Raw genomic sequence first — 18,033 nt, 5'->3', positions numbered from 1 at the left:
AAATGAAAATCACTATGAGATTATAACAGGTTGAGTGGACTGAAAATGTAATTTGAAAATGAGGGAGAAAGCATGGAATTTATTTGCATCTCATTTATTTTAATTCAGCTTTGTAAACTGTTTAGTGAATGGAATAAAAGCAACTCCTAGAAATTGCTGGGGAGCAACAACAACCAAAAAAAGAAGGTAGAAGAGATTGGGAAGGGACAGAGTTTGGAGAGTGTGATATCAGTGATGGAATTGGGAGCCATTTTTTCCTGGGAGAGAAAATGCTGGCTGTGTCACAGATGCCATTGGCACAGCAGACAGAGGACCAGTTGGGAAGATATGTGTTCAGTATCTGCCTCTTGACACATTCTAGCTATGGGACCATGAATAAGTTACTTAACTTTTCATTGCTTCATGCGACTCCCTATGACCACAAGTTACAACGTAGTTGCCAGACTTCATTAGTGAAGAGGATTTCTACACTGGGAAGTTTCCTACACCAATGAACAAAAGTCCGAGGAGGAAAGGGGTCACCAGTATCCAGACTCACCTAGAGAAAACAAAACATACATCTAGGATAATCAGTGTCTATTCTGGAACTTTGGTTCCTTATCATTCCTTCTCACTCCCACCCTCCCCACACATATAATCTTTCTTCTTGTCCTCTAATTAAGGGATGCAGAAATTTTAGCCTAAAAGATTGAGTTCCAGTTTTTAAATTAGTCAGCATCATCCTTGCTTGCTTGTCTTTCCCCTAATCTAGTAGAATAATCATCTTGAGGACAGGTTTGGGTACAAATGTGCATGTACACTTGTCTGTGACTATACCTATCATATATGCATAAAGGAGGGTACCAAGAAACATTTCTGGCTGAAGATTTATTGAGACAGGTGCAGAGATGTAGTACATCATCAACTCTTCTTCTTAAGGCAAGGGAATAAAAAGAGTAAAATGGGAAAATGGAACCAGATAATCAGCAATTAATAAATTCCTCCTCCAGACACCCTGGAGGATAGCAGGAGTGCTAAGGAAAAACAGTGATAACAAATGAGAATACTCTCTGTTGAATCTGGGTTTCTGTTCTCTACCTGATGCAACTTACCAGTAATAACAAATCTCATTTCTATATTGCTTCAAGTTATAATATATGTAACATCATATAATATAATACAAAGTACTTTAAAAAACGCTTACCTTCCATCTTAGAATCAATAGTATATGGAAATAGGTTTTAAGTAATAAGATTTGTATAAATCAGTGGGAATTGTTTGTCAGCTCTGGGAGCAGGGAGGGAAAAGAGGAGGGAGAGAACATGAATCATGTAACCATGGAAGAATATTCTAAAAAAAATAATGTGGGAAAAAAGAATCAATATTTTATATGTATGTAATATATATGTATATATCTGCATATATACATGTAGCTATATACACAATACTATGTATGTATGTACTAAGTTCTAAGGCAGAAAGGGTAAGGATAAGACAATTGGGGTTAAGTGACTCACCCAGGGTCACACAGTTAGGAACTAAGAGCAAGTAAAGTTTTCATTATTCCCATTTTTACATATGAGGAAATTGATGCTCAGACAAATTAAATACCTTATTCAGGAGTCACAAAGTTATCATTAAAGCTAAGACTCCTATGTGGTTTTCTGCTTCCAAACCCAGTCATTTTTCTACTGTACCAATTCAGCAATAACTGTCCCACCATCTTGCTCATGTTTCCCTCCCTGCTCAAGACCTGATGACTCCAACAGGTCAAAATGTAATATTAAGCTTTAGACAGGTACATACAATAGAAAACAAAATAAGAGTAGTTTTCAGTATCAGGGCAAATGGCAGACTCTACTCTTCCCTAGGGGACAGACACGACTGAACAACAACTCTTCTCTGTACTGAACACAGTGCCTAGCACATAGCAGGTGCTTAATAATTTTTCATTCATTCCCCTCCAGCCACATCCTTTTAACTGAGAAAGAAGCGGCCACTTAGGATGGTGAACAGATGTGTTAGATGAAAGGGCCGTGACCCTGCCAGACAATTCAATATTCAGTGATTCATTTTTTTTAAATTGGGACGTTACATCCCTGCCCATTCCCAATGTGTGTGATTGCATTTTGCCTCCTGAAAATTTCTCGAATAATTTCATTTGGAAAGATTATTCTCCACTTCTTCTGTCATCCCCTTTCCCTACTTCCTCCCGTCCACCTTCATCCCCCCTGCCCTTCTCACACACACACACACACACACACACACACACACACACACACACACACACACAGCATTGCAAAAGTTAAATCTACATCTGTGCATCCATCACGAGACTGATATCCAAGAAGTGTGGACTTTCTGTTCAGTGGTGCTTGAGAAATACTCGTTGGTTTAGTTTCAAAGATACCATGTCATGAAATGTAAAATAATCATCCTTTGAATGTATAACTGCTTTGCTGTGTACCTGTCCTGGGGGCCTGGGCAAGGATTTTTAATCAGAAGAGCTATTTTTCAAATGCTTTGGAAGTAGGAATTAACACAGACCCTTTCTACTGAGGTTTAAAATTTCTGCCCTTTTTCTAAAAAATAAAAAAAAAAAGAATGTGTTGTGAGAAGTCTGATTTTCCCTGAAAGAAGGCAGATAACCAGCCTCCTGGAGCTGTCTTCCTGATTGTAATTTACATAAAGACTGCAGAGGTAAGAAACAGATACATGTGTAGGTAGCAGAACAAAAGAAAAATTGCTTCCAAGATAATCTTCCGTCATGATATTGGTATTAGTGTTATTAGTATTCCAAGGAGAAGTGGGAGTTTGTAATTTTGTTTTGGTTTCCATATAATTAATATGACATTGCAATTATACTCTAGAGTGCGTTACTTTTACTTACTTTGCAAATCACAGGAACACAGGAACCAGACAGGACATTTCCTAGTCTGAGTTTTGTACGTGTGTGGTTTGTGTGCTCATGTGTATACAAACACATTTGATCTCCTGCAGAGCTGTCAGAGTAGGCTGGCTTTTTATCATACTCAGGAAAGGTGTAAAACTTCTATTCTCCCAGATCCTTACCTGCCACATTGGGTCCAGGGTTTGCACAAGAGAAAGTCCCTCCTTGCTGTGATAGTTTAGAAATAGCAGAAAGACTCAGAAAATAGTATAGATACCCACCTGTCTGCTCTGGAATAAAGGTTCTCTCTTTCCTGATGGCAAGGGCACAAGCTGATCCTTGGAGATCTATTCTAAGATAGATATAGATTCTGTAGTGAGTTGTTTTGTTTGATCAGTGATTCCCAAAGTGGGTGCCACTGCCCCCTGGTGGGTGCTGCAGCAATCCAGGGGGGGCAGTGGTGGCCACAGGTGCATTTATCTTTCCTATTAATTGCTATTGAAATTTTTAAAAAATTTAATTTCCGGGGGGCTAACTAATATTTTTTCTGAAAGGGGGCGGTAGGCCAAAAAAGTGTGGGAACCATTGGAATAAATGCTGGTCACAGGGGCAATTCAGTGGTTTGAGAGCCAGGCCTAGAGATGGGAGTTTCTGGGTTCAAAAAATGCTTCCTAACTATGTGGCCCTGAGCAAGTAATTTAACCCCCTATTGCCTAGCCCTTACCACTCTTCTGCCTTGGAACCAATACACAGTATTGATTCTAAAATGGAAGGTATGGGTTTTAATTATTTTTTATTTAAAAAAAAAACTAGTCACAATGTGATTTTTAATTGTATTGAGTAGGTGCTAGTGGGATAATTAGTTCTGAAAATAAAAGAATCCCAGAAACAGAAAAGTCTAAGTTGTTCATTTTATTTCTCATGTAAAGTGAAAACTTAGATTAAGAAACATAAATGATTTTCTTATTTATAAGGATTGTTAAGTCTTGTGAAATGTTCTAGCTTTTAATCAGCCCAATAGCCAAGGATTTCCTCCCCAAGTCCAGCCAAATTCTTTCCTGCTGCTACTCCAATTCTTTCCTCTCACCCCACTCCTTATAAAAATCACGATGTTCATTTTTTTTCTTTTGGGTTGCCTCAACTCATCAGGCCCAGTCATTACCCCTCAGAGCAGAATTGGAGCCACCAGCCATGAGCCCAAGAGGACCATTCCAAGTACCACGTTTCCTTTCCTTGGGTTCTTTATGAGCACTTCGGGCAACAGCAGCATCCTTTGCTAGATCAAAACATTCTGGGGGAAATTCCACAGGGGGAGCTGTTTCCCAAAGTCTGCCCACTGCAGAAATAAAAACAGTGCTAAACAGCTGAGTTTTATTAACTGGGGAAGCCAGGATGAGGAAAATACCCGATAATTAAAAATAATGACTTCCTTACAAACACAAAATTGTATTAATTTAAAAATTGGTTTCTTACCACTGGATTCCTACCGAGCAAGATAGGGTGGGAATTGTGCTGATCATAGCAGTGAAAATAATTCAAAATAACTTTTATGTTCTCCAGGAAGCCTCAAGGTTAATTTAAATATTGTTTGATGGGCAATTTAAATCGGGATAAGAGAAAACGTTGCTAAATCAAAGTCCCTGCAAACTATAAGTTTGAAGAACACATTCCAAGGAAATGCTGAGCGCTCCTTTTGGTCGTCACTGCCATCAAAGGCTATCTAACTTAAAGACTTCCACTTTATTAATGGCACACTCGCAATTAAATTACTTAAGAGGCTTTATTAGATTACGGCATTGGCCCAGACTCCTTGGCTCATCTACCACTGAATTTATCTTATTTCATTATTATCAGAAGTACTAGACATTCTTCACTGAAAATTCACAATTAAAACCCAAACTAGCAAGTACCACAGCTCAAAGGAAATGCCATTTTCCTGGTGACCAGAAAATCATAAATCTAAAATTCATTAGCTTGAACCATTCATATTTATTATTCTCTGTTGTGAGTGAGTGCATGTGGGGTCAAGAGGTCTCTGCAGCTGCATGTGACCTTAGTAGGGTTATAAACATTTTCTGTAAATGTCATTGGCAAAGGCTAGGAGAGAAGTGAGAGAAGGAGAAACCAAAGGAGAAAGAAAAGAGTAAAATAGAAATAGAAAAGAAATAAAATGGAATATAAAAAGAAAAGAAAAGAATAGAACCATAACATAGGTAGAAGGGACCTTGAAGATCATCTAGCCAACCTCCTAGTTTTCTGTGAAAAGAAATGAGAAAGGTGAGGGGGTGAGAAACAAGAGGTGAAAGGGCTCAGTGGTGCTAAGTGATGCCTGTTATCAGCTGCCCTTGGCAACATTCATAATGTCCTTGCTAGACACCTGAGTAGTCATGACCCAGAATGCTGAAACAAATGAGCCAGCAAATCTAAGGGTCCTCCAAAGCCTTCCGTGTGCATTTAAAACAAAACTGAAACAGTTCTCCCCAAGTTATATACTTTAAGAAGAAATAGCCATTCCAACTCTAACTTGTTATCAACTCTGGAAGTGATAGTTTCCGTTTTTTGTTGTTCAATTGTTTCAATCATGCCCAACTCTTTATGACCCCATTTGGGATTTTCTTGACAAAGACACTGGCGTGGTTTGCCATTTCCTTCTCCAGCTCATTTAAAAGGTGAGGAAACTAAGGCAAATGTGACTTGCCCAGAGTCACCTAGCTAGTAAGTGGCCGAGGCTAGATAACACAATAAGATGAGTCTTCCTGACTCCAGGTCTGGCACTCTGACCATACTACCACTGTGCCATTTAGCTGCTCACCTCAGTTTGTAAAGTAACAGATATATCTATATTTATATACATATATGTCTATGCCATTTCAGTTTAGATACATGTATATATGTAAATATGTACTTAAAATTACCTTGTTAAGTTATTGGATCCCCAAATCCTCAGTGACTTCTAGAAATTAACCAAAGAACATACTTTTAAAATCCTTTGCTTACCCATTTTATATTTGTTACTTTATCAATTAGGACCTTCCTTAATGTTGTATTCTTCCATACAGATACTGACCTTCAGCCAAACTGAGACTATACCATGTTTATTCCTTTGCACATACTTGACCCCCTTTATCCTTTGCCCTCTACCCTGCCTATCCACATTCTGTTGTTCAGTTATGTCTGAGTCTTCATGACCCCATTTGAGGTTTTCTTAGCAGAGATAATGGAGTGGTTGGCCATTTCCTTCTCCAGATCATTTTACAGATGAGAAAACTGAGGCAAACAGAGTTAAGTGACTTGCCCTCACAACCTAGTAAGAGTCTGAGGCTACATTTGAACTCATGAAGAGGAGTCTTCCTGACTCTACACCTGAGACTCTATACCCCTTTGCCATTTAGCTGCATCCACATTGGTTTTAGGCATACCTCCTCCACAGAACCTTTCATTACTGCAAGTTAGTATCACCTCTGAAGTAGAAAGAGCATCAGACACAAAGTCAGCAGCCAGTTGCCCCATCTCCCATACCAGCCATATACTTGGCATAGCTTCAGGTTAACATAACTGGGTATCTTTTTTTTCTCCCTGACATGCTAAACAGAGCCCTTGTGTTTTTATAGGTCCATGGGAGAAACCTCTTGTCTATTGACTATGACCGCAACATCCGAACAGAGAAGATCTATGATGATCATCGAAAGTTTACCCTGAGGATTATTTATGACCAAGTGGGACGTCCCTTTCTCTGGCTCCCCAGCAGCGGGCTTGCCGCAGTCAACGTCTCCTACTTCTTCAATGGGAGACTGGCAGGCCTTCAGCGTGGGGCCATGAGTGAAAGGACAGACATCGACAAACAGGGACGGATCATCTCAAGAATGTTTTCTGATGGCAAAGTGTGGAGCTACTCCTACCTCGACAAAGTAAGTGAACTGTCTCTGCCTGTCTGTGAGGTGATAGGAAGGCTTGGTGAAATAGTGCCATTAGATATTCATTCTGGGCTTTCTGGGAAAAAAAAATCTGAAATCTTTTGCCTTCAGACATTCAAAAACTCTTTGCACCAAATAGATGAAGGTTCTCCACCCTCCCCTTGGACAGCAAATTTGAACAAATGTGTTATTCGTGGCTCAGCACTATTTCCATAAAAAAGCATTAGGCTTCTCAGTAATGGCAGGAAGGATGGATTGTCTGATTTTATTCTAAAAAATGTGCTGTAAAAATCGGGCCGAATCACCCCACTGGCAAGAGAGCTCTCATCTAATCATTACTTATGAATTGGAAATGCAGTGATTCATTTCTGCCTGGTCCTAAATTAAGCTATCAGAATAGAAAAGTTTGTCTAAAACTCAAGCCCCAGCTGCTGCACATTTCCTCTTAGGTTACTCGCTTTAGCTGCCTATGGGCTCCAAACACGCCAAGTTCCAGAAGTTCTGAAAGTAGCTAACTTTCCTGGGTTAGGTAGAGACAGAGACTTCTCTCACAATGAGAAAAGTTCACTTCAGAGCAGTAGTGGGAGGATCCCTCCTTCTATCATATTTTGAGGCTATTGAAGACTATTCTAGTTACTTTCTGATTTCCTTTGACCTTTGGTTTGTTATATCAGCACATCACTTCCCTCCCTTTCTATCTTCATCTCTTTTTCTCTTGATCTCTCTATCCCGCAAGTTGCAGAAGCTCCTGTTCTGTAGAGAGAGGAGCTGCCATCATTGATATAGTCCTAGAGCCATACCCCTCCATGAATGGTGATATAGTTAATGCTACAATGAAATAAAGACTAAGAGAAGCCAGAATCATATCTCTGAGAGCCCTAGAAAATATCTTCTTAAGGACAGGAATATGAGTTTTATTACCTGTTAAAATCCTTTCCAGAATCCACAGGCCTGAAATACTTAGGCTTCCCAATTCAGTTCAACTATTCCCTCTATTTCTGCTATATACAGTGCTAGGCATTTGAGGAGACATAATGTGGATAAGATAGGTTGTCTGCCCTCAGGGAGCCTAAAGTCCAGCAGAAGCATGTGATAAATACAAATATGACCACAGTACCTGAAAAGTTCTTTATAGTTTCAAGTGGTATCCGGTAAGGGGTCAAAGAAGAAAAAGCTGCCAGAGTCCTTAACGGTCTAGTGGTGTCAAACTCACATAGAAACACAGATCCCTGCATGTCTTGGAAAACTATAAATTAACAATGTATGTTTTAAAATTTTGTACCCTGGGGACTTCATTTCCCAGCATTCTTTACTCTTCCCAGGGTTCCCTTGTCTTGCATCCCCATGTTGTGCCCTGGAGTGGGTCTGTTTATAAATTTGCTGAAACCCACACTGAGGGGACTTTTCGGGGGAGGGGGGGGGAGGGTTTTGGCTTTGGCTCAAGCGTAGTAGGCTGCTGGGTCTCCGGTTCTTTGCTCTGCTCACTCAGCTGAAGGAACCCCTTTTCTCTCTCACTTTGTATTATTAAATCCTATAAATTTAAATACTTGGAGTATTCATTCATTTTTAGTCTTACAACAATAAATTATTTGTGTGGTATTATATTTTTACTTATTTTGTTAAACATTTCCCAGCTACATTTTAATCTAATTTAGGCTTCACTCAGGAATTTTGCGGCCCACCTGGAGTTTGGGCACCTCTGATCCAATCCAACCTTTCATTTTGTAAATGATAAAATTGGAAATGATTTATCTAAGGTCCCATGGATAAGAACAGAGCTGAGATTTGAACACAGATCCTTTGACCCCATTTTTACGACCCTTTCCATTGACCCAGTGATATGGAATATATGTGGCTGAGGCTCTACACTTGTTCCTGAGGAGTGGTAAAGGAGATTGCTCATGCTAAGATGCCTGTATTTTTATGAGTTTTGCTATGAGTTCTGCTTCTGTTTCCTTTTAACCGTCAATAATACTTTTTCTCATTTGAATAGAAAAAAAAAATGAAAGAAATTCTAACTCCCAAATCCCTTTCTTCTTCTCTTCCTTCCTTTTCATCCAGTCCATGGTCCTCCTGATGCAGAGCCAGAGGCAGTACATATTTGAATATGATGCCTCTGACCGTCTCCATGCTGTCACCATGCCCAGCGTTGCCCGGCACAGCATGTCCACTCACACCTCCATTGGCTACATCAGGAACATCTATAATCCTCCAGAGAGCAATGCTTCGGTCATCTTTGACTACAGTGATGATGGCCGCATTTTAAAGACATCCTTTTTGGGGACTGGGCGACAAGTGTTTTACAAATATGGGAAGCTCTCCAAACTGTCTGAAATAGTCTATGACAGCACAGCAGTCACTTTTGGTTATGATGAGACCACCGGTGTTTTGAAGATGGTGAACCTCCAGAGTGGTGGGTTCTCCTGCACTATTCGATACCGGAAAATCGGTCCCCTTGTCGACAAACAGATTTACAGATTCTCAGAGGAAGGTATGGTCAATGCAAGGTTTGACTACACCTACCACGACAACAGCTTTCGGATCGCAAGCATCAAACCTGTTATTAGCGAGACTCCTCTTCCGGTGGACCTCTACCGCTATGACGAGATCTCTGGGAAAGTGGAGCACTTTGGCAAATTTGGAGTCATCTATTATGACATAAATCAGATCATCACTACTGCAGTCATGACTCTGAGCAAACATTTCGATACCCATGGGAGGATTAAGGAAGTCCAGTACGAAATGTTCAGGTCCCTCATGTACTGGATGACCGTCCAATATGACAGCATGGGAAGAGTGACCAAGAGGGAGCTGAAACTGGGGCCTTATGCCAACACCACCAAATACACCTATGACTATGACGGGGACGGGCAGCTTCAGAGTGTGGCGGTCAATGACAGGCCAACCTGGCGCTACAGCTATGACCTTAACGGAAATCTTCACCTGTTGAACCCCGGGAACAGTGTCCGGATCATACCCTTACGCTTTGACCTCCGGGACAGGATCACACGTCTGGGGGACATACAGTACAAGATAGACGACGATGGCTTCCTCTCCCAGAGAGGTTCTGACATCTTTGAGTACAACTCTAAGGGCCTCCTGACAAGAGCCTACAACAAGGCCAGCGGGTGGAGCGTTCAGTATAGATACGATGGAGTAGGACGGCGAGCCTCTTGCAAGACCAACCTTGGGCACCATTTGCAATATTTCTATTCTGATCTTCACAACCCAACCCGCATGACTCACGTCTACAACCATTCCAACTCAGAGATCACTTCCCTTTACTATGATCTCCAGGGTCATCTCTTTGCCATGGAGAGCAGCAGTGGAGAGGAGTACTACGTGGCCTCAGACAACACTGGAACTCCTCTAGCAGTTTTCAGCATAAATGGTCTTATGATCAAACAGCTCCAGTATACAGCATATGGGGAGATTTATTATGACTCTAACCCTGACTTCCAATTAGTCATTGGCTTCCATGGGGGACTCTACGATCCCCTGACCAAGTTGGTCCACTTCACTCAGAGAGACTATGATGTACTGGCAGGGCGCTGGACCTCCCCTGATTATACCATGTGGAGAAACATTGGCAAGGAACCGGCCCCATTTAACCTATATATGTTCAAAAGCAACAACCCTCTCAGCAACGAGCTAGACTTGAAAAACTACGTGACAGGTGAGAACCCCCCCTGCCTTAATCAGGGAAACAGCCACTAGGGAGTTGTGGTCCTAGGAGAGTTTGAGGGAGGTTTCACATTAGGATGAGACCTTTTAAAATAATAACCCCTTTCGGTATACGCCAGGAAGAACACTGATAGCACAGTTGACATCAGTTTGGGTGTATTTCCCATTGACAAGTAAGACAATGGAAGAAAGGGCATTTCAGAATGGAAGGGCTCCATGTTTTCATAGAAAATGAAATGGAAAACAGACGGTGCTTATCATTGGCCACCGGTGGGTTCTCCAGGCCACAGAATCAGGTTTGGCTCCCGATACCTAGGAATGAATGAGGCAGAGCTAGACAAAGGGCATTTCCATAGTCTGTGCTGGATGAAAGTGAATAGATACCTGCTTATGCCAAGTCCCAAATAAATGCATGCAGTCACTGTAATAAACTTGACTGGATTCTCTGTTTTCTTGTTGATTCTGGAAAGATGTCATAAAAAGGAACTTTTCTGAAGATAAAATGATAGCACCTCATTCCAGTGCTTTTACACCACCTCAGTCAATGGGGAATTAAGTCATATTGAACTAAATTCAACCACATTCTGTAATCATTAGCTTCTAAAGAATATTATTCAAAAAGAAGCCCATTGTTTATTGCCCCCAAGAGTGAGGGAAGAGGGGCCTGATGCCTGAGCCTGTAGCATAAAAAAAAATGTGCATTGTCCAAAATCATACTAGAATTGGAAGAACACCTGCAGAAAAGGATGGGAAAGAGCACTAAATCAATCTGTATGTGTTGTGTTTTGGTAAAACTTTTGCCCTCATATCAATTAGTGCTAATTTACCACTTAGGAGGATAGCAAAGTAGTTGAACTTGCTACTAACAATTTACAAAGAAGAGGTAATTAAGATGCAGTCAGGAGAAACTCTAATAACAGAACCCACTATCTCCCATAATTAAAGGAACCCTTGCAATTTAAGAACAGAGCTATCTTCGTGTGAGTGGCAATTCCTAACTGAGGAAAGGGCTTATTTCTCTGAAGAAGTCACAGCAAGCTGGCTCTGCCCTCCCTCTGGCCCCCAGGAGGTAGTGGCTGATTGAGGGGAAGAGGATGAAGGTGAATGTGGCTAGAGTTTTGGAGCCTTGGGGAAGCCACTGATTTCAGACCTGGAGGGGGAGAATTCCTGGGTATCTCCACACCCCATTCCAAGTTTCTGATGCTTGCTGGGTAATACCTCAGCCAAATAGATATGATTATATTGGCTAAATGATGCTATTTTTGCAAATGCCAATTCACAAATGAAACCCTAGTTAAGGAAACTACTCATGAGACCAACTTGAAAGCAGTTGAAAGCAGTAATGAGTCCCAATACCTGAGACTCATAGCATCTCCCTCTCAGTGGCCCCCTGGTGGTTCTCCAAGCTTACAAATCCCAAGAACACTTCCACTTAAGAAAAAAAGGAAAAAAAAAAAAGTTGGATTTTGTAGTTTAATTTTCATAAGTGAGAAGAAAGGCATAACCTCCTTCTCACATTATCTCCTTCTCATATTTACACTTAACACCTGAGGATGCTTTGTTGACAGCATTTTCTGAGGGAAAGCGAACTTCTCTAGCTGTGTGATCACATGCTGTGAAGAACATTAGAAGAGGGGAATAATGAACTATTAGAATGAGCTGCATTCTCTTGCTCAGACCTAAATGACTCCCTCCTCAACAGATTGTTTAGGGAGACTGTTACAGTATAACACCAATTACATTCAAAATGAGGAGAGGAGAGCCGGGTTGTCAGTGTGCCTCAGATGAAGCGCCTTCTGCAAAATGGAGGAGGAGACGAGCGACTCCAATAAGTCAAAACCCAACCCCATTGACTGCTTTCGAAAACTAAGGTCAATGACATGAGCTGTCACAGTCAAAGTTAGTAGCCACCGAACAGACCTCTTCTCAGAAGGGAAATCACATTTAACATTATTTCTTCTAGCTACAAACAAGAGAATTGCAGGCAGGAGGGAGGAGGAGCCAAGGGGGAGGGCAGTAACTAGAATGGAGCAATTAGGGCTTTGCTCCAGGCATGAATTCAGAGGGTGTTGACTAAAGGTAAAGAATATAGGAACTGCAGAGCTTAGCACCTCGTTAGCATGGATAATTAGTAAAAATGGGAAACTACTAGATAGCAAACAAGGTTCAGTGAGCTCATTCTCTGCCTCCATCCTGTGGCCACAAAGTGGCACAATGCCAGTGTCTTGGATTCTGTATCCCTCTCATGAGACAATGTCACACGCTCTTCTCTACCATCACTACTAATAACATGGAAGTTTATTCCATTTGCCTTGTCATAGAAGAGAGCCCCTTAAGGACAGAATTGTTTAATTTTTTTTCTTTGTATTGCCATCACCTGGCCCAGTGCCTAGAACATGGTAGACATTAGTTGGTTGATTGATTACAATACTTTGCCCCAGATTTTAAAATTCACTCTGGTTATGTCTCTTAGAAACAGCAAGGAAGAGGGTTCTTTAGACAGAAAGTTTTGAAGGCAATCTGATTTTTCTTAAGTTCTCAGAAAGATGAATCCCTTGTAGACTCTAAAGGATCACTCTAGTGCAAATATCAATAGTATGGAAATAGGTCTTGATCAATGGTAAAACTCAGTGGTTTTAAAAGAATGTTGGTACAGGAGTGGGTGGGAGGAGGGAAGAGAAAGAACATGAATTATGTAACCATAGAAAAATTTTCTTAATCAACTAAATAATTTTTTTAATTTAAAAAATAAAAAAAGATGAATCCCTGTTCATGATTTGTATACCTCCTAACATATTTGTCAAGGATACAAACCTTTTACTTCTTAGCACCCATATAAAAATACATGGGATTTATAGATTAAGAAGAAGTTGGCATGTCCTTATTTGGTTCCTCTTTGGACCTGTGGTCTAGATTTCCCGCTATGTCCCAAGTGCTGTCTCACCAAGCCCCACTGCTGATACCTATTTTCTCAACCCTTCTTAATTTTTCATCATAGATGTGAAAAGCTGGCTTGTGATGTTTGGATTTCAGCTCAGCAATATCATTCCTGGTTTCCCAAGAGCTAAAATGTACTTTGTGCCTCCACCTTATGAACTGTCAGAAAGTCAAGCCAGTGAAACTGGACAGGTAAGCAGACATCCCAGCTAAGCATCCAAATTATCATTGGCATTCTATATTGTAAACAGAATTACATGGGGATGAGTGCACATCCATGGAGGAGTGTAAATCAGAGTGGGATATAAATGGGCCACTAAACAGTGCTGGATTCCCAGGGAAACAAATGTCAACACCATCACCTGTTGGGTACAAACCATCTTTCTTTCCAACCTCAATTATTACCTTAATTGCAGTATCGTTACCTGTGCTGTCTGTACCCTTGAGTTGTTACTTGATTAACAGTGGCACAGGGAAATCTGGAGGTAACTTACCATCTGTTCTTCCTATAAGATCATAACCCTTTTGGCTTTTATGGGGAGCAATAAAACTACGGTTTGTAGTTTCTGTCCCATTAAAGGAACATTTTTATGCCCCACATAAAACCTCAGTGTTTTATGATTAAAATTTTATACAGATTGAGTTTTTTAAGATCATTTGTGGTTGGTTCACGCAGTAAGGGCTACAGACTTGTCAGGTTTGATTTGGAAGTTGAGTGGCCCATAGTTCACTGAAGTGAGTAGGACCATTAATAAAAAATTAAAAATAAATTTAAAAAAAAAAAACTAGTGAAAGGGGCGGCTAAGTGGTCCAGTGGATAGATCACCAGGCCTGGAGTCAGGAAGGCCTGAGTTCAAATTTGACCTCAGATACCTTTTAACTGTGTGACCCTGAGTAAGTCACTTTTGCCTAATCCTTGCCTTTAAAATAAGGGTTAAAAAAAAAAAAAGTAGCACACATAGAATTTGAGAATTGGAAGGGACCACAAAGGCCAATGAATTTAACCCATATCTGAACATGAATTGTCTCAGGGGGAAACCTACTAACTGGAATCAGAGGACTCAAGTTCAATTCCTGGTTCTGATATATTCACCTAAATGGCTTTGGGAAAGTCACTACCTCTCTGAGCCTCAGTTTCCCTTTCTGAAAGATGAAAGGATAATATTACAGAGCCTCTGAGACCTCTTCTAGCCCTAAATGTGTGGTCCTGTATCTGACAAGTGGCCATCTACCTATACCTAAAGAATTCCAATATACCCAGTACCTCCAAGGTAGCACATTTCACTTACAGATAGTTCTAATTGCTTTGAAAAATCCTCCTTATGGGGAAGCTGGGTAACTCAGTGGATTGAGAGCCAGGCCTAGAGACAGGAGGTCCTAGGTTCAAATCTGGCCTCAGATACTTCCTAGCTGTGTAACCCTGGGCAAGTCATTTAACCACCATTGCCTAGCCCTTACCACACTTCTGCCTTGGAGCCAATACACAGAATTGACTCCAAGACGGAAGGTAAGGGTTTAAAAAAAAAAAGAAAAAGAAAAAATCCTCCTTGCACTGACAGTATTCCTCTTTATTGACAATATTTAGCATTATAAAAATATGAAATGTGACAGCAGTTTCCGTCAAATTGAGGTCACTGCAGAGGAACAATCTAGAGTCTCCTGGTCACCCTGAGCAAGGTATCCCCACTAAGATTGCCACAATTCCCAGACAAAGAGGAATAGCAAGACTTTTACATATACATAAGCATACATTTCAAAACACATTCTCTTCCCATTATCCTAGTCTTTGTTGCAACAACTTGGATAATAATGCAAATTATTTGGCAAATGGGAAAAGCTAATGTATGAAAGATAAACATGCCATCCAAAAGTCAGCCTCCAAGATGGGGACTAGAACTCATCTCCTAACTCCCAGCCAAGAGCTCTTTCTCGTTGGCCCCACAGCCCAGGTGAACAAAGTAAGCACTGATTTCTTATTCAGCACTTCATAAGATATTAAAGAATGGACAAAGTTTGGGACATTGTCCAGGGACCAGCCCTCGTTCACCTGCTCAGAAGGCAGCAAAGCCCACAGCTGGAACCACTGAATCCAAACAAACCCACCCCTTCGGGTCAGGATGCCTTTTGTCTGACTGGTACAAGACAGCTGCCAAAGAAACCACTAATGAATAGCCATCCTTCCCCCAACCTCGAAGAAGAGTCTTAGGGTCATCTGTCGAGGTGTAGATCTTTAGAAAGGTGGCCCACCTTCCCCACTTTACTTCTTAATTAGTTACATAGTAATCTGGACTATCTGCCCTGCCAGCATACAGCCCACGACCTCGAATGCTCAGCAAGCCCCTTGGTGGCCCAGCCTCACTTCTGGAGACGGTAGGCTGGCACTGTTATGTTAGTTCTGTGTCAGCAGGGAAGGGGGGGAGCACTGAGAAGAGCAAATGCCTACCTTTTGTTGTCTTTTAATGAGCTATGGCCAACCTTCTCATCCTTCTGGATTTTCTTTTGCCTGCAGCTCATTACGGGAGTCCAGCAGACGACAGAGAGACATAATCAGGCATTCATGGCCCTGGAGGGGCAGGTCATCTCCAAACGGCTCCACGCCAGCATCCGAGAGAAAGCTGGCCACTGGTTTGCCACGACCACGCCGATCATTGGGAAAGGGATCATGTTTGCCATCAAGGAAGGGCGCGTGGTGACTGGAGTGTCCAGCATCGCCAGCGAAGACAGTCGCAAGGTGGCCTCCGTGCTCAACAATGCCTATTACCTGGACAAGATGCACTACAGCATAGAGGGGAAGGACACACACTACTTCGTGAAGATCGGCTCCTCTGACAGCGACCTGGTCACCCTGGCCATGACGAGCGGGCGGAAGGTGCTGGACAGTGGGGTGAATGTGACCATGTCGCAGCCCACCTTGCTGGTCAACGGGAGGACTCGAAGGTTCACAAACATTGAGTTCCAGTACCGCACACTGCTGCTGAACATCCGCTACGGCCTCACTCCGGACACCCTTGACGAAGAGAAAGCCCGAGTCCTGGACCAGGCGAGGCAGAGGGCACTGGGGGCAGCATGGGCCAAGGAACAGCAGAAAGCCCGGGAAGGGAGGGAGGGCAGCCGCTTGTGGACTGATGGAGAGAAGCAACAGCTCCTGAGCACAGGAAGGGTGCAGGGATACGAGGGATACTATGTCCTCCCCGTGGAGCAATACCCAGAGCTTGCGGACAGTAGCAGCAACATCCAGTTTTTAAGACAGAATGAAATGGGAAAGAGGTAACAAAATGATCTGCTTGCTGCCATTCCTTGGCTGGATGGCTCAGTAGGCGTAACTGTTATCTCCTCTCCTAAGGAGATGAAGACCTAACCAGGGGCACTAGGCTGAGCTGCTTTGGGATAATAAGTGGCAAAAAGAAAAAAAAAGCTCATATTTTTTGAGTTCAGATGCTACTGTCCAAATGAGACGTTCTACATCCTCGAGTGGACTAAAAGCCTGACTGAAAACTCACCAGGAAAACAAATGTTCCAAGTTCCCCTAAGATATTACCCACTTGTTCTGGGTCTAAAGGAAAGAAATACAAATTTCACAAGGAAAAAAAAAACAAAAACAAAAACAAAAGAAAAAGAGAAGGCCTCATATTCTATTACCTCACTCCATTCACACGTGAGCAACTTCGAAACATCCATGAGGGCCAGCTTCACCAGACCAGCTGAGGAAAACAATTCAGACTGCTTGTTTGATAAAAGCAAACAAACTCCAGAAGTTTTCGTTTAAGCAAAATACAGGTGCATTTAAAACATGACTTTTGGGGTGATTTGTGTGTAGCAACTGGGGTGGGGGGGAAAAAGAGGTGAAAGAGTGAGCACTGGAATTACTCTTTAAAGAAAAAAAAAAAACAAGAAAAAAAAAAACAAGAAAATTAACATCAAGAATCAAGGAGAGAAATAATAATGTCCTGCACTTGTGCTCAGATCCTACCTAAGTCCGACCTGAGTCGATTTAATCGAGGAGGGCAGAGTGTAAAGTTCAATTCAAAATGGTGGCTATAATCACTACAGATAAATTTCATACTCTGTTTGTCTTTGAAGATTCCATTGTGGACAGTAATACACAGTTACAGGGTGTAGTCTGTTTAGATTCTGTAGTTTGTTGGTATCAGTTCCAGTAGAGGTGTGGGCATTGTGTCACTCTTTTGCTAACGGGCACCACTTCAGATCACCCTGTACATACATGAGCCGAAAGGCACAATCACTGTTTCAGATTTAAAATTATTAGTGTGTTTGTTTGGTCCAGAAACTGAGACAATCACATGACAAGTCACCGCGAGGAAAGAAAAAAAATAAGTCTAATAAGAACTTTGGTACAAGAACTTTTTTTGTAATATACATGTATGAATTGTTCATTGAGTTTTTATATTAATTTTAATTTGCTGCTAAGCAAAGACTAGAGACAGGCAAAGATAATTTATGGCAAAGTGTTTAAATTGTTTATACATAAATAAAGTCTCTAAAACTCCTGTGGACACTGGTCTTCTGTGAAAGTATTTTGATGGGAGGACGGAAGAAGAAAGACCCAAGTGAATGAAGTGGAATTTCACACAGTCACAGTTGAAAAGTATTCATTGCGCACCTTCTAGG

At 41.5% G+C, this 18,033-nt stretch overlaps 1 protein-coding gene across 6 annotated transcripts in view; it reads left to right on the top strand.

Moving 5' to 3' along the window:
* Positions 1-17,141, top strand: part of TENM2 (teneurin transmembrane protein 2) — a 1,052,113-nt gene extending 1,034,972 nt beyond the window's left edge. For all 6 annotated transcript variants that reach the window (XM_044661706.1, XM_044661705.1, XM_044661704.1 and 3 more), the window contains 4 exons: positions 6,481-6,777; positions 8,845-10,459; positions 13,466-13,596; positions 15,914-17,141. In XM_044661706.1, the coding sequence (XP_044517641.1) occupies positions 6,481-6,777; positions 8,845-10,459; positions 13,466-13,596; positions 15,914-16,675 (2,805 nt within the window). In that variant the 3' untranslated portion in view covers positions 16,676-17,141. The remainder of the gene's footprint in view (positions 1-6,480; positions 6,778-8,844; positions 10,460-13,465; positions 13,597-15,913) is intronic.
* The last annotated feature ends 892 nt before the right edge of the window (positions 17,142-18,033 follow it).

This window comes from Gracilinanus agilis, chromosome 2, assembly GCF_016433145.1.
Source record: "Gracilinanus agilis isolate LMUSP501 chromosome 2, AgileGrace, whole genome shotgun sequence".
Taxonomy (NCBI): Eukaryota; Metazoa; Chordata; class Mammalia; order Didelphimorphia; family Didelphidae; genus Gracilinanus; species Gracilinanus agilis.
Note: the sequence above shows the minus strand (reverse complement) of the source record. Positions and strands in the feature narration are given on the sequence as shown.